This window comes from Rousettus aegyptiacus, unplaced genomic scaffold (assembly GCF_014176215.1).
Source record: "Rousettus aegyptiacus isolate mRouAeg1 unplaced genomic scaffold, mRouAeg1.p scaffold_m13_p_12, whole genome shotgun sequence".
NCBI classification, from domain to species: domain Eukaryota; kingdom Metazoa; phylum Chordata; class Mammalia; order Chiroptera; family Pteropodidae; genus Rousettus; species Rousettus aegyptiacus.
Window position 1 is genome coordinate 24,978,117 of NW_023416287.1, and position 24,454 is coordinate 25,002,570.

Genomic DNA, 24,454 nt, shown 5'->3' on the forward strand with positions numbered 1-24,454 from the left:
AATGCACTACTGATACACGCATCAACACAGATGAACCTCAAAAACATTATGCTGAGTAAAAGAATCCAGACAAAAGATTATATACTGTATGACTCCATTTATATGAAATTTCTAGAGAAGACAAAACTGGAGACAGAAAGCAGGCCAGTGGTGGGGTGGGGCTGTGGCTGGGGCAGGGACTGACTACAAATGGGTACAAAGAAAATTTTGGGGGTGATGCAAGTGTTTTAAAACTGGATTGTAATGATGGTTGCACAACTGTATAAATTTACTACAAACCATATTGTAGGCCTACAATGGCTGAATTTATCATGTAAATTATACTGAAATCAAAAGACATGACAACTAAGAAACTACACAATGAATGCCAAAAACCCAGCAATTCCCCCAATAAAACCAAGCCCTGCTTTAATTCACAGTTGAAAGACAAAATCTAAATTTTATGTGCAGCTGCTGAAATTCGATTTGCGCTGTCTAGTCTGCCTGTCCCTCCATCCATTCACCTACCTGTTCACCTATCCACCCATCCATCCACCCATCCATCCACCGGTCTCTGTCTGCAATCAGACACAGCACTATAATCCTTGTCACAGGAGTTTTAGTAAGAGTAAGTTCAGTCACCAAATAAGGCTCTTTTCTCAAACACAGTCACTAGCAATTTAAAAATAAAAGCTTCCATGCCTGAACATACTTAGCTCCCCCACCCCCAGTCGAATAGAACAATAATTTGAAATAATATTCGTTAAATGAAAGTGACCTTCATTTACACATGGACGTTAGGAGAAGGACCGGATCTAGAACAAGCTGTCATAACCACATTCAGGATAAGCCCAGGCGCATTCTGAGGGACACTGGATTTCTCTGCAGCATCCTTAAAGAACTCTGGATACCCCCTTCGGAGGCTTGTCTGCATTCCCACTGAGGCTCTGGGACATCACAAGGTCCTAAGTCTTCCACAGGTCAGTCATTAATGAGCATCCTAATAGGTCTTCTCTCTGAGAACTCTTCAGTGGTTTCCGGGACTTAGTAGCAAGTGTTTGGCGAAGACCGGATACTCCTGCCCTCTCTGTGGCCCTAGATTTGCTTTGTCTTCTGGCTAATTGAAAACAGAAACCCCAAGCTAGAAGCACATGGCTCTGCCACCTCCAGTTCTTGAATCCATGTTTCTATCTAGTCTGTTCAGTCAACCCCTCCACCCGTTTCACCAACCAACAATGCAAACAAACAATAAGACCTACTTCCCACAGTTTTCAGGCGCTACTATTTAGATCTAATCACTTAAGACTCCCTATTAGCTGGACAGCAGTTTTCACCTTCTCTTACTAATATGCCTTTTCTCTACTGAACATTTAAAAATACAATGAACTATTGGAGTTATAAATTTTTCAATTTACATTTGAATGCATTTAAATGAGGCAAAAGAGTATATAATGAAGGAATTTATTTCGAATGAATTCTAAAGGGACAAAAGGTTAATATCCTACAATAAAAAGTCTTTTTCCCTTTTGTTTTCCACAAATAGTAGTTTCCCATGAACTGTTCTGTACCTTGCTCTTTTTTATTCAATAATGTATACCCTGACTATGTTCCACATCTAAAGAAAGCTGATTCATTCTTCTTAACAATACCACAACTCAGATGTACCATAATGGATTTAACTTGTTCCCCATTGATGGATGTTTAGGTGGTTTCCAACCTTTTCCTAAAACACACAGTGTAGTCATAACTGTTCTTGTGCATGGACATATCAATGCACATATGTGAGTGTAACTGTGGTATAAATAATGAGGGGTGGATTTGCTGGGTCACAGCTGTGTAGAGTTGTAATTTTGATGGATATCACTAAAGTGCCTTCCACAGAGGCTAGATGAATTTGTACTTTGACCTACTAGCAGTGCATGCCGGAGCCTGTTTTCCCACACTCTTGCCTCGATAGTATCTGAAACGTTTTGGTGTATGCCAACCTAAGGCTAAGAGCCATTGTAGTTTTGTTTCTATTAACTATGTGTTCATATTCTTTGCTCTGGGTTATTGGTCTTTTTTTATTAGTGATTTGTAGGAGCCCTTTATATATTGGTGGAAATCAGTCTTTTGTTTGTAGTACGTGTTGTAAAACTTTTTTTTTACTTTGTTTATAGGTGGGGTTTTTGTTTTTTGTGTTTTTTTTTTTTTTGGCCAGGCATAACATTTTCATTTTGAAAAAAGATTTTGGTTACTATAGTTCAATATAACTGTTTCATTTTGTAATCCTATGTATTTTATTTAATTAATTTGAAAACCTTATTCTAACATCCAGCAGTTTTGGGTTTTCGGCTGCTAGCTTAGTTTTTGGTACACAGCAGTTGCTCAATAAATAAATGAATAAAATAAGCAGGAGCACCAGTTTAAATAGGTAAGATTGGGCCAAATTATTCATTTATCAATCAGAAAATGCATAAGTATGTTTTACTTACCTATTATCAGAAAAAAATTAAAGGCAGCTTATTAGAATATATAGCATACAACAAGATAGCTTAAATTGACTAGGAATTATGCAAAGAAAGAATAAAGCTGAGTCAGGAATGAGGCTTAAAAATGAAATTCCAGAAAAATGTATAAATTTGGTTCTAGCAGACAATGCAAAGAAGGAAATCTGTTAGACAGATATATAATTCACAGTTCCCTTAAAAAATAAAAACGGTTATTTAGAAGAAGCAATACAGTAATTTCTCCTGAATGTTTTACCAAAGAAAAGCCAAAATTTGCTCTTTTGCTGTGATCCACTGGAAGTCATGCATATTAGAAACAAGTTAGGTCCACGTGCATTAAGTTGGATTTAAATCAAAGACTGAGCAGGATCTCTCAAGGAATGGCAAGGAATAAGGCTTATTTTGAAGAAGATGCCCATTAGGAAATCAATGGAAGCTGAGATGGGCCTTTGAAGACCAGACTTAAAATCAGGACCAAAGAGAAGATAGTGCCACAAGAGGCAGTAACACTGCTGTGGGTGAGAAAAGGGTCTGCACAGAAGAGGTGGCCTGAAGCAAGCCCTTCAAACGAGTGCCAGGCAGTAAAGGGAAGGGCAACAACAAGCACGAAACTAGAGGGGAACGATACGACAAACTCGCCCAGTGCACCAGAGAACCCGTGACCCAGTTTATATTTTTTACATTTAGCCATTTAACTGCTGACTCATAACTCTAGAAAAGGGCAAATGGGGGCGAGGAAGAGGCCGAAGATCAGGGGACTTATTTCACCACTCGATTGTCCCAGTAAACTTCCAGTGGGAGGTGTGCACTTAGAATGGGAGTTGGTGACCAGCTGGGTCTTTATTTATATAAAGGATTCCTCTTTCTTAGCACCAAAGACTTTCAGCACTGTGGAGTGGGGAGCGGTGGGTGGAGTCTGGTTCGTGCCATCATGGGGTTCTGGCTTATTCTGAGAACCTGCTCTTAACCTGGGTCCTGATGTCACCTTCCTTCCTAAGCACTACAGACTCTGGTCCCATTAGCCGCCCTCTGCTTGTCCCTTGGTTCTCAGGAACCAAGAGGGGGAGTGCGTGCCATGCTGGGCGTGAAGACTCTTAGGGACTCCGGCTCCCTCGGGCTGCTGACCATGCTTGTTAGAACCCAAAAGATGAAAATCCAGAGACCCATATGCAGAACTAAATAGAAAATTACATGTAATTAATCCTAATTTTGATGACTAAATGATTCGATACTAAACTTCTATGCATTCACATTTTAAAAAAAGAGAATAGACAGTGGCCAGGACATGAAAGCAACCGAAATGTCCTATGATAGATGACTAGATAAAGAAGCTGTGGTACATATATACAACGGAATATTACTCAGCCATAAGAAGAGATGAAATATTGCCATTCGCGAAAACATGGATGGACCTCAAGATAATCATGCTAAGTGAAATAAGCCAGACAGAAAAAGCTGAAAATCAAGTGATATCACTTATATGTGAGATATAAACCTAAAAGCAACAAAGGAGCAGGACAAACAAAGAGACTCATGGACATGGACTACAGACTAGTGGTTACCAGAGGACTATAGAGTAGTGGTTACTAGTGGGGTGGGGGAGGAGGAGGGAGGTAGATGGGGTAAAGGGAGCCAAATATAGTGGGGGAGAGGTAGCGTGAAGTGGGTAAAAGGGATCAAATATAGTAGCTGAAGAAAACTGGACTTTGGGTAGTAAACACACAATAGAATATATAGATGTCAAATGATAATGTATACCTGAAAATTATATAATTGTATTAACCAATGTTACCCCAATAAACTTTAAAAATAAAAATAAATTTAAAAAAAATAAAAAAAGAGAATAGAGAAAGAGTATCTTACTTTGGGATTCAAATCAAAGAAAGTGTAGTATTTAAATCGTAACAGCAACTGCTCATCTTCCTGAATGCCTTGTTCCATAAGAGAACGCGAGGAGTCTAACCAACTAGAAAACAATGGGACGAGCATTACAAGCCTATTAATTGTATACGTATATGTTATAATATTATACAATATGTTTATGTTATATGTATATATTCTATATGTTTTATATATAACATGTGTTATATATAACATGTTTATATTATATACGTACATACACATACCTTCTTGAACAAAGTCTGTGTAAGTAATATGAACAAAAACAAGTAAAGCAGAGGACTTGATAATAGCTTATACCTGCATTTTATCTTACAGCTTTCCCAATGCTTTATATATATATATACATTGACACTTTAAAGCAGCGGTCTCCAACCTTTTTGGCACCAGGGTCTGGTTCTCCTGTGAGAATCTAATGCATGACGATCTGAGGTGGAGCTGAGGCGGTGATGCTAGCGCTGGGGAGCGGCTGCAAATACCGATGAAGATTCACTTGCTCGCCAGCCACTCACCTGCTGTGCGGCCCCATTCCTAACAGACCCCTGCTATAAAGCAGCCCAGTGAAGGAGCCAGGGCAGGTTTTATTTTCTCAATTTTATAGATGATGAAACTGAGTCTTAGTGACATTAAGTGGTATATTTAAGGTCATGTGCCTCATGGTGGAGCCAGAAGAAGAATCTGCACTTGCTGATGGCCTGCTCCGCCTCTTCTCTACACCAGGTGGTCTGATCCAAAACTGACTCTTATTGTCTAGACATTTCTGTAATAACCCATGAAGACCAACTCACTTATAAATTGCTCTACATCCCATAAAATACACACTTTGCACACCTGTGGGGGTAAAAATTAGTATTCACTTACGGAAAACATTGAGTTACCCAAACGCATAAATGTTGTCACACTTTCAATGTACTAAGATGACCAAAAGCTGCATTTACCCCTTTTGTTGCTAAAATCAGTACTGACTTTTACTAAAGGTGTACAATCCCCAGGAATGCTAACTTAGAGACTTAAAAAACCCCTCCCCCATCTCTGCAGCATCTCTCTTACTACATCCACATCAGTTCACAGAGAAGCAAAGTGGAGGCACATCCTTACCCGGCGTTGAGCTTGGCTTTATCGACCAGAGACCGAGACTGGTACATATCGGCCAGTGCCTCTGGTGACTGTGGGGGTTGGCTGAAGGCAAGGATGCTGCAGTTTTGTTCAGTCAAGGGGCTGTCACTGAACCAAGTCATGGTGGATGATGCTGGAGTTCCATTCACAGGATCATATGTTGGAGTCATGGTTTTACTGTATAACCCAGGACTAACTGCAAGACAAAAGGGAGCACGTGTTATGACAGGGGATTCAAGGGGTGGGACTCTTTGGAGAAAGAAGTACTAACTCTGCTGATACTAAAATGGGTTTTGAATTTAAATGTTTGTAACATTTAAAATAATCAGATCGCTGATGACTACTGGGGAGAGAAGTTATACACAAGTAAACTCTTGCCTGAATATTGAGCTCCTGTAAGTTCGTAAGCTGTAAAATCTTCCCCAATCAATCTAGACAAATGCTTGGGACTATCTCCTTCTTAACAATTCAAAACTTTTCTATGTTAGTAGTGAGTTTGGGCAGTATTCGAAAACTGAAGATCATATGTACATAGTACATTTTGGGCAAATCCTTTAAAAGATGGCAGTAATTGCCAATATTAAGAACCCAGCTAATTGATGGTTTATAAATCATTTGGCTTTAATTTGTATAAGGGAAGTGCAAATAATCCCTTTTATTCTTTGCACTGGAATATACTATGCAAGAAAACCCTCATATGTTGCAAACAAGCTAGAGATTTATTTTTACATCAGAAGCAAAAGGTGATGCCTTTCTAGAATTTTTATCTGTTCTCGTTACATGACCAATGCAAAATTTAAATCGAATTCAGAAGAGTCACATAAAAGTAGAATCAGAAAAACAGAAGTATATTTGAGTGATCTAAATAATGTCTTTTCCCCCTCAACTTCACGGCCAGTTCTACTGTTTTTAATTCATCAGCAACATAATACATACAATTAAAATAATGAGCTATAAAATATACCTAAATTGTCAGTTCTAAAGTCAGTTGGATATCCCTTCCTCATCCCAGCAATCCTGAAATTTTAGTTCTCCTTCTTTGTTTTAGGGGAGAGAGAAGAAAGGAGGGAAGAAGAAGAAAGGCAGAGGAGAGGAGAGTCCTCCGGATTTAAGAATTTAAGAATTTCTTGGATTTGAGAATGAATTAAAACAAAATGCCTGTCATGAACCTTACCTGGTGGGCCTGAAATTGTTGGAGAACTCTCCAAGTTTAAAATATCTTCAATTATGGGCTCCTTATTATTTTTATCTCTTTTTTTCTTCTTTTTAAAGTAGTCGCCAGGAGGCTTTAACAAGGAAAGTTCTTCTGATCTTCTAATATCTAATAAATAAAAATAAAAATAAAGAATAAAATCAAAAAGTAAAAAAAAAAAAAAATCCTTCTAAGACTCAGAGTCACATTGGGCATTTGAAATTGTTTCTCAGGATATTTCTGAGAAGTAAATGGAGCTATGCATTCCTTTTTGAAGAAACAGAAGGTGAACAGAGACCCGCCCCTCCCCCCCACAGGGGGTATGTATGGGTCAAAGAGTGGAGAGAAATTCAGTCTAGTCGAATTTCTAGTTTAACTTATTGTGAAAATATTTCAAACATACCTAAAGCAAAGGGAACCGTATACTGCCCCCTTCATGGGCTCATCACCCACCTTAATCACCACCAGCATTTTGCTCTTCCTGTGTCATCTATTTACTACCAATTTTTCCCTCCCTCCTTTCTTTTTTCCCTTTTTTTCTCCCTCCCTATCTCTCCTTTCCTCGTTTAGCTTTTTAAACAACCAAGAACCCCATCGTTTTTCTTTATGGACCATAGACCCCGAGAGCCTTTTTCTTACACAACATCCAGTAACTGATTTCCTCCTTGTAGGAGACATTGTTGGCATCCTGCCCGTCTTTTCTTGGTCCTCACCATTTCAGTGCACTCTGACCTGATTTCCAGCGGCGGCTAGGACATGCATCTCTCTGCCCCAGGGCTTGCTCGGGATGCCAGAATCTGCACTGCCCAGATACAGATGCAACAGGCCACACAAGTTCAGAGGATTAACGCTCCCCAAGAGCAGCCCTCAGTGACTAAGGAGAGGATATATTAACGCCCCAGTTCCTTCATCCTCAGGGTAGGATAGCTCTGAGGCATGTCTATGCTGTCCTCCTAAGGTCCCCAGCTGCCTGCAGTGTTATCTGATTGGTGACACTCTCTTATTCGTGGCCTTCTTTCCCTAGACTCATATCCCCACTCTGAACCAGGGTTTCCTGGCATCATCTCCCAAGAAAACAAATATTTGTACTTGAATCCTTATCTCAGCATCTTCTTCTGAAGCACTCAAACTAAGAAGAAGACCCTAATTTTTCTTTATTAATCAAATATAATTATCATTGCCAAACAGAACTCCTGATAACCATTAACTTCACTGAGCTGCTAAGATCCCAGTTAAGAGCCAAGGAATGTGGATGTCAGAGTCTTGGGGCCACTTTCCTGGAGGTAAATGCACTGATTCCATAGGTTCTCCCACTTCTCAATTCAAACACTACTTCATGCTGAGACTGAGGCTGGCAGTTCAGCTCTATCCTCTCCCCAGTAACCAAGGATGTCTGATTGTCAAGTTGCAACATATATCTGTGACCATTCTAAATGCATAATTTATACACAAAACCTGAAGACAATGAAAATGTCCAGTGGAAGCATCAGAAACAGAACAAACAGAACAAACAAAACTAAAAACCTTATATCTCCAAGCCCAAGATTTGTCTTTCCTTTTCCTTAAGGGAAAAACTATTACATTGCTAAATTTAATTTAGCTTCAATTGATCAGATACAAAAAGCAAATCTTGGAAGTGCCAAGTTGAGCCTTTTAGACCTACCATAAAGATATAATCTGGAAAAGAAAATAAATAACATCTGACTGCTTCTGTTTATTTTGAAACCAAAAGATATGGTCCCAGGTCCCAGCTCCAATGCATGCTTCCAGTCCACTGTGGTATGTGGAGTCTATCATGTTATTTAGTCACTTACATTGTTTTCAAATCCTCATTGGAATAGTACTGCAATGCCCTGGCATTTGTTCACCATGCATCAGGGACACTATAGAACTTATATTCTATAATGGAAGGGTCATTCATTTGTCACTCAGCAGTTATTGAACAGCTAATGTGTGCCAGGCCTCATGCTGGACATACTCAAAAACTGGTTTCAAACTGTCATCACCTTATTTAAAACCATACCAGCCTCCTGTCTCCATTATTGGCACTCCCGAGCCTACATATACTATTATGCCTTTTTTCCTTTTTTTCTACCTTTTCCTTTTAACATTTTATTTTTTACATTTATTATTAATTTTCTGTCACTCTATGCTAGAATGTAAGGCTAAGGAGGGAAGGAATTTAGGACTTTTTTATTACTAACATATCCCTAGCATGCATTACAATGTTTGCCTAATCAATATGTATTAACGGAAGGAACAGGTGAGCAATTTATAGTTTAATGGGGAAGCTGGATCACTCATATTTTGTATATACTGTGTTCAAATGCTGGATGTTAGCCTTGGAACAAAAAAAATATACCTACATACTTTTAAAAATATAAAATAAGAACACGTTCACAATGCAGGGTTTGTTCCCATTATGGAAGAAATGGTTTGGGCAGTGTTATCTCTAATGGCTGTTAAACTCATGAGACACCATCTCACAAAGAATTAGTTTTCATTCCATAATTAACTGTACTTTTCTGCTTAAAATAAACACCACAAATGATTTTAGTGGACAGCTATTTACTAGAGCCAAGTGTTAGTGAAGCAATTAAACATTGCAACATCGTTATCTCAAAAACAATAAAGACACATTGGCTCTATGGTGACAATGATTTAATGGAACTCAGCCTAAAATATAGTGATGATTTTACTATGGCTTAGAAAAATGAATGTTTTTGAGGAAATTGTCACCAATTTGTCTCTTCTGTTTACAAACCTCTTTAGAAATTGTTTTAAGCTTTGTGGAAATGGAAATGAATCTGATTTATTTCAATAATGTTCTATTATGTTTAATTCCACTTAAATGACTCAAGTGCTCAGAACTGGGCTTGAAAAGTGTGCTTTCTAACAAGGCAGTATTTTGTAAAGCCAACCACTTGAGGTAGGCAGAAAGCACACTTCGTTTTCCTCCCGTCCTTTGCTAAGAGTCCAAAGGGCACAGAGGCCCCTCCAGGGTACTCACTCAAGGTTTTGCAGATGTCACTGACAGCTTTAAAAACCACAGCGGAGAAGCTGACTCGCAGTCTCACCGTCTTCACGTTTGGTAGGCGGAGGCGAAGCATTTTATGCTGAGGGGTGAAAAGCAGCTTTGCATCTGCTTGGACTCCACATTTGTCCAGAGTCCAGTGCGTTTTCAGAAGCCAGCAATGCTTTTGTTCCCACCAAAGGGCAAAGTCTGACCAGTCTTGGGCGATGTCTGCAAAAAACAGAAAAAACAATGAAGTGCAAGGAGAGGGAGCGCTCCAGGGACTTCCACTGTGTGCAAAAACTGAAACAAACAAGGGCTCTTTCATGCCCCTCCTTTACAACACAAAGTGCAACAATTCTTGGCTTCTCTTCAAAGTATCTAAGGTGAAGCAGGTGGAAAACAAACTGGACCTTACCATTGCTGGTATTTAAATATTATGGAAGGGACAAAAACAAACACATTTTGTTTACAATGAAATGCTGAAGTTCTTATCCCTACATCCCTTAGTGCCGTGGTCCTTTCTGGGAAGGCCAGCAACATGTGGCTTTGTTTAATCAAGATTATTTCTCTATTAGAAATGTATCTGTACACCACTGGATCAAATGGGAATATCACTAGCTCCCAATCCGAGTTCACATAGAAGTACTATAAAGCTGACTGTTCACTCTTTGCAGTAACCTCCAACTCTCATATCAATGCTGGCATACTCCAAGTTTCCCAAGTGTCTACATTAAAATCAGAGCTGAATATTTTCTTCATCAACATGAAACTTCCTTCTCCTTCAGTGTTGGCACCAAAGTTGAATCTTTTCCTTTTGTTAATATTGGAGCCAATAGTCAATCTTCTATCTTGCTACATTAAGAGCCACCAGAATTTTATTTACTTTTTAAAAAAAGATTGTTTTTCTCTTTCACTCTCTTTTTAAGTTGGAAAACCTTTCTCACAATGCTGTTAGTAGAAGAAGAAACATTGTAACTATTTTGGAAAGTCAATTATTTAGCAATTCCTCTCTGAGCTATATATACTAACTAAAAGTCATGTACTATAGCAGCCTTACCTTTAATAGCCCCCAAACAGAAATAACTCAAATGTTCATCAACAGGTAAATGGGTAAACTGTGGCATAATCATGCAATGGAATATTACACAACACGGAGGAGAAATGAATCAAAACTGTATGCAACAATATGGATAAATGTCACAGACATAATGTTGAGTGAAAGAACGCAGACAAGAGAATATCCTGTATAATTCCACTTTCATATAGTTCCAAAACAAATGAAATTATTCCTATGGTGTTAAATTAAAGACAGTGGTTACCCTTGGTGGGGCAGTGACCTGGAGAGGTCAGGTGTAGGACTTGGGTTGGGGAACAAGTAATGTTCTATTTCTTGAACCACCTGGGTGGTGGTTACATGACTTCAAATGTTCACTGAATTGTACGTTATGATAAGTGTACTCTTCTGTATATATATTATACTTCAATTGACTTGCTTAAAAAAAGCTTTACCTAGCGTAAATGAAAAGCCAACGTCCATGACCTTAGAAGATAAAAATAAATACAAAAAAACAGAACATTATTAAATTCCAGGTTGATCACGTTGACTCCTGATGTGAAGACTCTGACCCTGAAGACTTCTCTTTGTTTAAACAAGGAGAGTAGCAAATGGTGGGTAAGTGACAAAAGACACATCAACACCAAGCTGACTTTATTACTGAGCAATCAAATATTAACAGAGAATTGACGAAGTAGTCTACTGCCCTAGAAATAGTCTAAAATGACCCTAGATGTCACCAGTAGAATGGGCCCCATCCCTGTGGAAATACAGTATTATACCTACTGAGGAACTTTTGCTTGTCATGACAGACTCGAGTTTTTGCAAAGCTGTTCAGGTTCAGTTTGAGGCTCCTGCAGACCACTTTGTTTCTCTTTGACCTGTGGGGAGAGGGCTTACTCTCTGGCCCCATTACAAGAAGGATGATCAGAAAAACTCAGATGATCAGACAACCTAGATCAGTCATTGAGTGGTGATGAAACAGAGGTTTTCAAATACAGAGAAACCATAAAGAAACAGTAACTTACTGATCTGTTCTACTAACTTGAGCATCACTCCCCCAATATGCAGGTCTCCAGACACCCTCAGTGTGATGTCTTTCTGTTCCTCTTCATTTGGATGGTCAACTCGGACCACGAGCTCCCAAGAAGCAGATGAAAGGTCACTGGACGAGAGCATTGTGGCAAATGAAGGTGTCTGCTGCATAAAAAAGCAGACATAGATCAGAACACAAGAAGGAATATGGAGCTTGCCAGCAGGCCCTGCAGAACAAAACTTTTTTTTTTTTTTTTTTTTAAATATTAGCTTCCTCTTATAAAAAATCTGCAGGGCTCCCAGTGTCCCAGATATCAAATTCAGCATCTTAATTTTAGAGACAAAAAGTCTCATGAAAATGGTGTCAAGCTTTCAAAATTTATGTACTTTATCTTTTCACTCCCCCAAGTCTACTTAGTTATTTATTTTCTTTGCTAGCCCAATGCATCAATTTTCATTTTCCCTCTCTACTGATTTTCTCGATCGTCTCTGAACTATTCTAGCAATAGGCAACAAATAACAGCAATCCTTCATTATATCTCTTTTTTAAAAACCAACATTATTAAAGTATTATTTGCATAAATAAAACACAGACTTTAAGTGTCCCGTTGGACACATTTTGTTATATGCACATTATACTTAGATAAAATTGATTTTAAAAAAGGATGTCATTAAAATCTCTTTCTGTAATATATATACATATGTATTATTACATTCTTCTATAAATATTAATGACATCTTCTGGTATGAAAATTTAAAAAATAAAGCAATAACAAAATAATTTCTATTTTAGTGATATAATATGTAGTCTTATGTTAAATGCATGAGATAAGATCATTCATAATTATTGTCATGTTACCATTTTATATCATATAAAAGTTAATAAGTAAGAGCATCAATTAAGTTTTGGGACACATCTTTGGCAAAAGATTTAAAACAAGAGTGTCAGATACACAAAGCTTACTTTTCAAACTACAGACAAGAGTGAAAACTTCAAATCTATAGCTTTCCCCACCTTGGAGGGACTAGAATGAAAGAAGCTAAGCAGTATCAAATCAGAAATGTTTCTGGGGGTAATAGGAATGCTGGAATCCAAAACTAGCAGAACTTAAAATGTCGGATCTCTTATCTTTAAACAGAAAACAAATGATACTACCCTATCTTAACTATTTTAAGATTTAAAAGTAAAAATCAGTCATTTAAGTGATAACAAATCTTTTTCACTTTACTAGGTAAAGACAGTTTATGAGAAATTCACGTTTTCATAATGCCTACTTTAACAAAACATCAGTGCACTCAAATTCCTAAAAAACGGCTGACCTGGCAAAGTGCACACGAGTCCCCCACGGATCTTATTAGCACGCACATCCTAGTCAGCGGGTCCAGGTGGAGGTGGACACTTTGCATTCATAACAGGCTCCTAGCGATGCTGGTCTGTAGCTCACACTTCTGAGTGAAATATTAGCTCCAGGGCTCATTTCCTCCCTTCCACCCATCCAAATCAAGATTAAGCCGGTGACTATGGTGACATCTGAGGAACGCTATTTCTAATAATAAGTAATAATTAAACCACCAGTGTCATACCAGTTTTGTGGTCATTTGAAACTGTTTCCATGTATAAGTGAGCTTCAGAGAATCTTAAAATACACGAAATAGATAAAGACTGCACATCTGAACAGGCATAGGACAGACTTTGTTTGAATCAATTTAAAAGTTCAGAAGTAGCTCTTGATATTTTTATGACCAGAAAGACCTCAGTGATGTAACGCTTGTACCTCGCGATGCACACACGTGCACCTGGACACCTCGTGTATGGGCAGTGCCATGCAATGGTGACATTGGGCCTAGCTACTCGCCTCTCTGTCCTCACCAGCCTCAGCAATCATTTATTATGAAACTACCATGTGATGTACTCCGTGTTAACTGCTATCCTGGTGTTATCTCCATTCTTTCAGCAATCCCATTTAGAAATGAGGAAATGCAGGCTCAGAGAGGCTAGGTAAATTTTCTGAAGTCACACAGCAAGTTAGAAGGGAATCCAGGTTTTTCTAACTCCAAACTCTTAACCCCCACACTGGGACACATTATTGATAATGTTGTAATGCCAATATAAAGTTAAACTCTTAAAACCACATGAGCTAGACTCTCAGTAGCCTTTACTAAGCATTTCTACTAACATAATCCTTCCCAGTGAGGAGACAATAAAGATATGACCTTCGCAGACAAACTCATAACATGGCATTGAAGTGTTTGACCTTAAGATCTTAACAATATCTAACATGCTATGATTTGAGATTTATTTAAAATGTTTTGTACATAAAGAAAATAATCTGTCTTTTAAGGTGAGTCCTTAGTGCTTATTTCAGGAGCGATCCGACATAAGTTCTTTTTTTAACATGGGCAATCAAAACACTTCTCATTTAGGCAATAGATGGTGGTGATTCCCTTATAACTAAATCCGGGTTAAAATTAGACGATCTGGTTTCCCCACATTCCTCTCCTATCTTTTTGTGCCTTCATTTTTGAGTGAACCTCTCATCTGCAGCAAGTTGTTACTTGCTGAGCAGAGCAGCAAACTTCAACCAGGAAAGCGCATCTCAGAGACCAAGAAGCAAAGAACGCCAGCAGACCTGCCTTCCCTGGGTGAAGCCTATCCTTTACGAAAATGCAAGAATTAAAGTCAGAAACAGACAGCGAGACAGACACACATGGTGAGCAAGACGAGAGGAAGGCAGGCAGAAAAAAAGGAAGGAAGGAAGCAAGGAAGGAAGCAAGGAAGGAAGGAAGGGAGAAATAGCTGCAGATACTTTCTCTAGAAGAGAGTGAGCGTCCAAAGACCTGCCTTTTGCCAGCTCTACGAGGTCCAGGGGCCCCGGGAAGTATGGTGGATGATTAGAAACCTGACCCTTAGCTTCACGAAGACAGCACCCGCAGCTGGACAGTTTATTTTGCGCGGCGAGACGCGCGGGGCCAGAGAAGGTGGTGGCACGCCTAAGACATTATTTTTAATTTAACAGCCACTGAAGTGCAAGAGGCTACAGAAGGGAAGGGGGCAGGTGTCTCTTGAATCAGCGGTGCCCACCACAGCCTCCCTTGCCCGCCGGTCCGCCACCCCCGTAGCCCTATCCCCGAGCACCCACCTCCTTTCCCGGAGCCTGTGGCGTGCAGCCGAGCAGACCTGCACGTGGAACGCTGCGCCCCTAAAGACCAAGGCAGAGGCCACCCAGGCTGAGTCTGGGCGGGAGCTGGGGCTCTCACAGTGGCAGCTCCTGCTCCGCTGGGCTGCGGCGGGAGAGGGCTGCTGGCGGACGCCCGGGCGAGGGCGCCCAGGTATCTCCCGCCCAGGCGCAGCGCCCGCCCCCAACGAGACGCGGTGAGCGGTGTGCAGCGTCCCCGCCCTGCGTGGCCCCCAGAGGCACGGCCAAGGCCAGCGCCGCACGGCAGGCGAGGGCACGCCCTGCTCCAGGCCTGCTGGGTCTCGCTCTCCAGAGAGGAGACGCGCTCCGCAGCCTTTTTAAGGGCAAAGGGTGGTCGACGGGCTGCTACGTGGCTGGAGGGCTAGGGGAACCTGGGACGCAGCTCACCTCCAGCGCCCTTCTTGCGACCTCTCATCTCGCCCCCATCCCACACCCCTTAGACCTCTTCCAGTTTTTCCGGTTTCCTGAGGCCGGCTGGGGACGAGCCCAAGTGATTAAAGTGCTGCTACTTCCCCTGCCCTCCAGGTACACCCATCACTTACACCCCGGGGTGCGTCCAGGCCCGGAGACTCCCAGCTCCAGGCTAAAACTATCGCTTCCGTTTTAAAGAGCCTGGAAGACCTTTATAGCCAGGTGGAAGAAACAAAAGCAGTTCACCTCTGAGTAAGAGGGTGATGTAAACCCCAGAGGAAGGCGAGACGCCCAAAATGCGCACAATGGAAGACCCCGGGGCAACCCAAGGGCACACCCCACGCGGAAGTCTGGCATGGCTCACCTCAGATTCACCACCCAGCCACGCAGGTCACCTTCCTGTCGGATTCACTTCCAAAGAGAGTCAAACAGTGAGAGATCTTGGGCAGTTTACACAACCTCCCCAAGCCTCTTTTGCTTCTATTACACACATTTGTTGGGTGTTTATTATGCGCCAGGTCTGGAGCTGAGCTCAGTGGATACAGTGGTTATAAAACAGACATGGAAATGATAGTTTCCTCATTTGTTGGACGGGTAGAGGGATGGAATACTTGCCACCATTCCATGACAGAATTTCTTTTAACCAGTCTGTGGAGGAATTTCATGCAGTATAATACAAGTTTTTACCTATTTACATCAGATACATAAAGCCCGTGAGAATTTAAATACGAATTTAAAATGTTAGGTAATTTAGAATTGAAATCCTTGTTTTTCGCTTTAACATTACCATATTCAACTATTATTATAATTTTGAAAGTATTTTAAAAGGTCAGTTGAACAATCGTCAACAAATCTGGAATTTTATAATTAAAACAAAATAATAAAAAACTTTAAACTGAATTTCTTACTTTGGTAGAGTTTGTCAACTCTGGGAATGGGCTCAACTGCCATCTGGACCCACTTCCCTACCTGCCCAACGCAGAGCGAACAAATATGCCCTTATCTTGGGCAGAAAGTGTCTAACGGCTTGCTTTCTGGATACTGCTCAGGGCTGATTAGAACAATACCCGTTCTTCAAGATCTTGAGTGTGATCTTGAAATGGTAATGACTTTATTTATGCCAACTTGGTTTCTCATTTCCGTTGAAAACATCTGGGTTGTGCTAAAGAATCTAACTGGCTTTGAGCTTTTGCTTGGTCTAGGTTATTTTTTAAGCTTTTAATCGAAATTTTATATATTTATATTTATGTGCAAGAGCACAGATCATGAATACACAGCTGATCAATTTTCACATACTGAATACATCTGTGTAATGGGCGTCCAGACAGAGAAACAGGACATTACCAGTCCCCATGCGTTCCCTAGTTTCCCCCCTCCCCACCCCCACCAAGAGTAACCACTAGCCTGACTTCTAACTCCTTGAAAGCGTTTCGCTGAACTTTGTGTCTTATATAAAGCGCAATTGGATGAGACATACTATTTTGTGTCTGGCTTCTTTTGTTCAACATGATGTTTTTAAGTTTCATCTATTTCGTGTGCCCCAGGCTTTTTTGTTTGTTTTACTTACCTGGTTATCATTCTTGTGACACAGGGCCAACTCATCCTCCTAAGGCCCTGGGTTAGAAGTGGATTAAAAAGTGTATTTTGAACTTCAAAATTTCATACATACATAAACAAGCAATACACACCCTTTCTCCCTCTTAAAAAAACAGGAGAATCAATACTTGGAGTCAGTTATTTCATCAATTTACACATATCGATCACGTGATTAACTAGCTTATTTATTCATTTAGCCACTGTCTAACTGTGAACTAGACACTGTACTATGCGCTGAAAATACTCAGAGTGACTAGACACAGGCTTTATCTTCAGATCGTAACTCTGGAGATGTGGAATTCAAAAGAGGGGTATCTACTTCTGCCAGGTGTGTGGAGTGGTGGGGAGTATGCGAAAAAGCTTCGGAAAGAAGGTGATTTTTGAGACAGACTTTGAAGCATTGGCTGAGAACTTGATAGTTGCCTAAAAAACTGTTTTAAAGTATTTTTTAGTTAGCGAATATTTTTTATGCTTCAGTTAGCAGGGGTAGAGGGTAAAAAGGAGCTATATCTCCTGACCTCAAAAGTTTACATGTTCAAGGTGCAAATATTGCAACAGTTTCTATTACCAGATACCCATATACTGAGAAACTGATGTGATAATTAGTATCTTCAAAATATAAGTTAGTCATGTCTACATTATCATATGGGATATGAGTAGATTGGGCTCTATGAGAGATGTGGCCATGTTCTGTACTCATTGAACGGAAAAGGGAAATAGACAAGTTAGAAGGCCTTTGAAAGTCCTATTTAGTTTAACTTTTAAATATAAGTGACTTTCTTTCTCTATTATCTTCCCACTTCTACTGGATGAGCTCTCAAAATGAAAAAAATTCTGTATTAATTGAGAGAGAATGAGAAAGCTACTGGGAGGAGAAAAGAGATGGAGTTTTTCTTGATTGATGGTTTTTTGGACAAAATAGTGTGTTCTCCGATGTAAGTTTCTTTATTGAGTATGCAGCTTATAAACATGCTCCAAGTCTGGCAGCTGAGAAATGGCAACATGGGTGTTAATGGAGAACATGTTCTGCTCAGCGCAAAGAAGCAAGAGTGCACCTATTATAGCTACACCCTCCTTTCTAGCTGGATGGCTAACGAGCACTTCCTACGCCCAGGCAAGTTCTATAATTTTCTCCTTGCCAGGGTGGAGAGGGTGTGTCCTGATGTATGCACCAGCACTAGATGAAGAAAGGTGAAGGAGAGAGAAAAAAAAGTAAAAAGAAGGCCTCGCTAGAGGCCATGATGGAGTTACTGTTAAAAATGAGAGAGCAGGAAAGATGGCACCTTCCTTTCTTTCTCTCTCTCCCTCCTCCCCTCTTCTCTCCTCCTTTCTTACTTTACACCTATCTCAGTCAAAGGGTACAAAGGATTATACTTGATAGAGGATATACACTGATAATTGTCTTCTGTCTCTCCTGATTACAAAGTTTCTTTCCCTGGAGAAAACTGTTACTAGTTTCCCCTGGCACCTTCTAGAGATAGTTTGTGCATATAGATTATTTTTGCTTTTTGTGTAGGTGAAAGCATTCTATACATATTGTTTTGCATTCTTCTTTTCTCACTTTAGAATATCTTGGTTGTAGCAAACATCGATCATTTTCATGGCTGCCTACCATCCTTGGAAAATCCTCTTTATTTTTGTAGAGATTCATATGTTATTATCCCAGTCTAGAAATCAAAACTTAAATTCCCAACTCCCTTGCAGCTAAGGCACAGCCCTATGACCTAGACTATGTCACTCAGATATTCTCAGGTACAACTTTAATTTGGACATGAGTGAGATGCAGAGACAGGATATACTTGGAGTTTCTGATAGTCATGGGCAAGGATTGTTGATGAATTTTAAAATTAGTCAGTAAACTCTGCAATAGCATGAATGGACCCTAGAGGATATTATGCTGAGTGGAGTAAGTAAGACAAAGACAAATACCATATGATTTCGCTTACGTGTGGAATTGAAAGAAAAAAAATACACGAACAAACAAAACAGAAACAAACTCATAGATACAGAGAACATTTTGCTGGTTGCCAGATGGGGGAAAGGTTGAGGGGATGGGTGAGAGCGAGGAAGGGATTAAGATGTACAAATTGGTAGTTACAAAATAGTCATGGGGCTGTAAAGTATAGCATAAGGAATAGTTGATAACATTGTAATACTATGTATGGTGTCGAATGGGTACTAGATTTATGAGGGTGATCACATAAGCTATATGAAAGTCTAATCACTATGTTGTACACCTGAAATTAATATTGTACATCAACTGTAATTAAAAAATAAAAAGTTATTAAAAAATAAAATCAATGAGTAAAAATATGATGAGATTTAGGATATTTGTAGTCTCAAGGTATATCCCTGCAAAGTATTTATCAATTATACAGGGATAGATAATAACATTAGAGTGGAGAAAAGTGGCAGATATTGCCTTAACCAAGTGATCAAAATGAACATCATCTGTAAATAATGCATATTGACCTCACACACCTCCTCTTATGATGCACTGAGAAGAGCACAGCACCATTTCCATGGTGTTCTTGTCCAAAATGTATATAACCTCAATTTAAACATGAGAAAACGTCAGACAAATCCAAATGCGAGGACAATCTGCAAAACGAATATCTAATACTCTTCAAAAATGTCAAGGTCATGAGAGATAGAAAAACTAAGGAACTGCCTGCCTCTCAGATAAGAGAAGACCAAAGAGACATGACAACAAAAAGCCACGTGAGAGCCTGGATTGACTCCCAGAACAGGGGAAGGACATCGGTGGAAAAGCTTGCAAAATTTGAATATAGCAGCAGATAATAATGTAGTATCAGCATCAATTTCCTGACATGCTTGTGCCAGCTCATGCGGTGGAGCCACACTCTTTTTTCTTGTTTCAGCTCTGCTACGGGACAACCAGAGGAAAGAGACCCGTGCATAGTGCAGTGCAGCACAAGAAGCTCTAGCTCTGGGGCCACTTGGACGGGAGCTTGAATCTCAGCTCTGACACCAACTATGGGATGCCTCAGGACAGCCACTTAACACTTTTGAACCTCAGAAAAAAAATGTACAAATAGAATCTACCAGAATGAGTTGTTTGTAGATTTAAGATTATGATCTATGTGAGATACACACACACACACACACACACACGTATATATGTGTGTTTTGACATATTTTTCTTAGGAGCAATGGTTCGGTGTTGGCTAATTCAGTGTTCACGGCAACTTTATGGAACATAACTCCTATAAATGATGAGAATCAACTTTATACAATATGTCTGACTGCTAATTGTCCCAGTAGGAGAGCCGAAACGAGAAAGCAGAGTGCTGCTCCACCACATGCATTGGGCACAAGCATGTTAGAGGGGACTCACATTTTTTGTTGCCCACCACAAAAGTGTCATGAGTATTGATTTCAGAGTTGCACGTAAATTTTAGCTGGTAGGCGAATTCACAAATAGGGAATCTATGAAAACAAGGCTTGATTGTATAAAGATACAGATTTAATACCCAAAAGAAAGAGCTCAAAGAATTAGAAATGGTTGCCTCTGGAGAACAGGATGCTGGATGATAAGGAGTTATGCATGGAATCGCTGCTTTTCATCAAATACAAGTTTTATCCACAAATTTAAAATGAATAGTTTTTCAAAAATATTTTAAATCATTCCCTCTCCCACACCTTCTTTTCTCCTCCCACTGGGCTGGTGGGAAATCTAATCTATCATTATTGGGACTTTGCAATTGAAAATATTCGTGGCAGCGCTATTCACAATAGCCGAGATATAGAAGCAACCTAAATGCCCATCGACAGACAATTGCATAAAGATGTTATGGTTCATATATATAATGGAATATTACTCAGCCATAAAAAAGTTAAATCCTACCATTTGCAATGAAATGGGCCTAGAGGTTATTATGCTGAGTGAAATGAGTCAACCAGAGAAAGACAAATACCATATGTTTTCACTTATATGCAGAATCCAAGGAACAAAAAGAACAAACTAGTTGAAAACAGACTCACGAATGTAGAAGATAATCTGGTGATGGACAGAGGGGAGGGGATTAGGAGGCGGGGAGAAAGGCGTGAAGGGTTAAAGAAGTACAGATTAGGAGTTGAGAGATGGTCACTGAGATGGGGAGCACGGCACAGGGAATGCAGTCAGCAGTAAGGTACTGGCCATGTGGAGAGCCAGATGGGTGACAGAGTAATTGGGGGGATCGTTTTATAAACTATATAAATGTCTAGCCAATGTACTGAATACTTGCAACTAATAATAAAATAAAATAAAACACTAATAAAATAAAATAAAAATGCTTTATAAATTATTTTGTAAATATTGCTGTAAACAGAAGTTCCAGATGAGAGGCCCAGACAGTGAGAGCTGTGGGTTTCAGTGCAGGAGGTTTCCCGTTGATGGTGGGTTTGCTGAAGGCGCCTGGGAGAGGTGGACTTTTCAAAGGGGAGCACTAACGTCTCCACTTGGAAATCAGCTGCTGTCTGTCTTACATCAGCATCAAGAATGACAGCAGGAAGAATATTCATTGCAAATGAAGAGACCCATTCAAAAGCTCAGGGAGAAAAGGAGTTTATTGGTCATAACTAAGTCTAGAGGCATGGCTGGATCTGTGGTTTCACCAGAGCCCTGCCTCTTTCTCACCGTCTCTTGGCTCTGTTTTCCCCTGTGATGATGCCATTTTCAGGCTGACTCGACATGGGGAAGAGGATGACCTTTGCCATTCTCATTATGAACGCACAATTGGAAATGTTGAATAGCTCTGAGAAGATCCTGGGAAGGCTTCCCACCAGCCTAGCCTGGGGCACATGCCCCCTGCACGTGCCTGTTCCTGGGAGGGGGGATGAACCTCTAGTAAATCACATGGACTGAGGAAGATTCCTATGGAATGGAAGTTAGAAGCTTCTCCAGAAAAAAAAAAATTAGAAAAGTGCTGAGCAGACAAGAATTACGTCTGCGATAGCCTTGCTACTCAAAGTGTGGTCCAGGAATGTTTAAACAGTTGCTGCGATCATGACAATGGCACTCCTCTAGCCATGTCCATCCCATTGGCAAAGGAGTCCACTTCTAGACCCTTCTACACTTTACTTTGGGGACCGGAGGCTCAGTAATTCCCTGCGCAGATGGCCCCGAGCATGTTCTGGGGCCTGCATAGCCTCTGGACATTGACCACCCAGATTCCAATGGATTTCCAACCTGACCTGCGCGGTAGGCACTCAGGACAGAGAAGAGCAGTGCCTGGGACCACCTTTCCTTTCCAGGGTGGACCCACCATAAGTGTGTGCATTTCCAGGTTTGAGGGATTAGCTAAGGGACCTCATAGTATTTCCTCCAAATGCTGTCCCTCTTACTTCTTGCCCTTCCCTTCTTTCCTCATGGCCTTTGCACTACCTTTAAGGCACTTCGGGTTTGTCAGAGGAAGGAAAAAGGAATGATCCAAGTGGGAGAGAACTTGGAAGTAGTTTGTGAAGAACTGAGTGACCCCACCTCCAGGTCTCCAATATCATAACCTACTACAGTTCATGTTTTTCTTTGCCCCCAAGGACAAATATTCCTTACCTAGATTTGGTCATCTCTTACTTGCATGGTTTTTTACTTTGGTACCGAATCTCTAGTCAGCCTGTTAGAAAGATAAGAGTAGCCCAAATTATTTTCTTTACCTACTCTGTACCTGGGATTGGCTGGGGTGTATACACATGAGGCCATCATGCTGTGGAATGGAGCCAGGGGAGGGGAAAGTACCTGAACGCGGTGCCCACCTGGGCCTAATGGGATATCAATCTACAATAGGTGCTCAAAAATATTCAGTGAATGTGGCTCTCTGTGTTTGCTTCTGTCTGCGTCGCTCCCTGGTAGGTACTTGAGCTGCTTTACCAGAAGGTTACCACTAGATGTCACTGTTGTCATGTTTGCAAATCCTATACCCTTCATTTCCTCCCAGCCTTTCCCCACCTTGGTTTGATTTCATTTAGAACACAAATATGTCCGTTTTCAAGTTAGAGAGCAAATTTTCCTCTATAAATTATCAGAATCCTTGCTTTATTTCCATGTCGTCACTGACTTTTCATACCTTTGTTGTTTTCCTTGCTCATTTTGGGTATATGAAGTTACCTGTACATAGTAGGGTCTTAAAAAATTTGAATTGAATTGAGATGGGGAGTTTCTAGGGATTTGAGAAGGATAGTGTCCTACTTTAACTTACTGCAGTACTATTTATTTTTTAAAAATTAAGTAAATGCTTTGATTCTACCAGCATTCTTAACCAGATCCTAAGCCAAATTTGGTGTGAATTTGAAAAGGGAAAAAAAATCACTAACCTCTAATAAAAAAGTAGCATTTCCTTTGATTGTAAATGCACGCAACAAATCACAGTAGTTAAAGTACCTGGGACTATGCCACTCACCCACAGAAATCACAATTTTTCTTATCATATTATTGCAGATAATTTCAAAATATATATATCTATCTGCACTTCAAAATTAAAGTCATTACTGGATTAATTCTTAGATCTTATAATGTGTCAAAAGAGAAGTTCATATATTACTATATCATAATTTAAAAAAGTAGTTTGATAATCGTATTCAGGGAATTAATTTCTTTTATAGTCTTATGTATGTTATTTAATGTATTTAAAAAGCATTATTCTGAGAGGGGGTTCATATATTTTACCAGGATGGCTGTGGTTGGTAGAATAATACCCCTAAAGATGTCCACATCCTGACCTCCAGAACCTGTGAAATGTCATGGCAAAGGGAGAATTAGGATGCAGATAGAATGAAGGTGGCTCATCTGCTGACCTTAAAATGGGGACGTTAGCCTGGAGAATCCAGGTGAGCCCAGTGTAATCACAGGGGCCTTTATAAGCAAGAAAGAGAGAGAGAGAGAAGAGAGTTGGGGTCAGAGGGAGAGTGGAAGAAGTGATAACTGGAAGAGGCTGGAGTGATGTGCTTGCTACTTTCAAGACGGATGGGGCCTGCAAGCTGAGGGACTTGGGCAACCTCTAGAAACTGGAAAAGTCAGGGAAACAGACTCTCTCATGGAGGCTCCAGATTCTCTCATGGAGACTGCTGACACATTGATGTAGTCCTGTGAGACTCATTCCAACTTCTGGCCTCCAGAACTGTAAGAGAATAAAGTTGTATTGTTTTAAGCCACTGAGTTTACGGTAATTTTTTACAGCAACACTAGGGAACTAATATACTGACAGAGAGGTCTATGGCACAAAAAAAGTTAGAAGCCCCTGTATCTAGACTAATTATCAATTAAGGACAGTTCTATCTGTAGTGCGGGTGGGAGGTGGGGTGGTGGTGAATTAAGGAGTTGTCTACTGCTGTGTAACAAACTACCCAAACTGGAGAAGCTTAAACAATCAACATTTACTATCTTATAGTTTCTGTGGGTCAGGAATATGGGACTGACTTAGCTGTGTGGTTTTGGATCTGGGTCTCTCACGAGTCTATAGTCAGCTGAAG

At 40.2% G+C, this 24,454-nt stretch overlaps 1 protein-coding gene across 3 annotated transcripts in view; it reads right to left on the reverse strand.

The window, feature by feature from the left end:
- FERMT1 (fermitin family member 1) overlaps positions 1-15,091 on the reverse strand; it is a 33,162-nt gene extending 18,071 nt beyond the window's left edge. The window contains exons 1-6 of one of the 3 annotated variants that reach the window (XM_016149644.2): positions 14,921-15,091; positions 11,774-11,942; positions 9,686-9,919; positions 6,658-6,804; positions 5,466-5,679; positions 4,332-4,434 (exon numbers count right to left, since the gene is read on the reverse strand). In XM_016149644.2, the coding sequence (XP_016005130.1) occupies positions 4,332-4,434; positions 5,466-5,679; positions 6,658-6,804; positions 9,686-9,919; positions 11,774-11,924 (849 nt within the window). In that variant the 5' untranslated portion in view covers positions 11,925-11,942; positions 14,921-15,091. Of the gene's footprint in view, positions 1-4,331; positions 4,435-5,465; positions 5,680-6,657; positions 6,805-9,685; positions 9,920-11,773; positions 11,946-14,920 lie in introns of those variants that run through there. The other 2 variants (XM_016148807.2, XM_016150463.2) reach the window with 2 other exon arrangements.
- Positions 15,092-24,454: the final 9,363 nt, after the last annotated feature.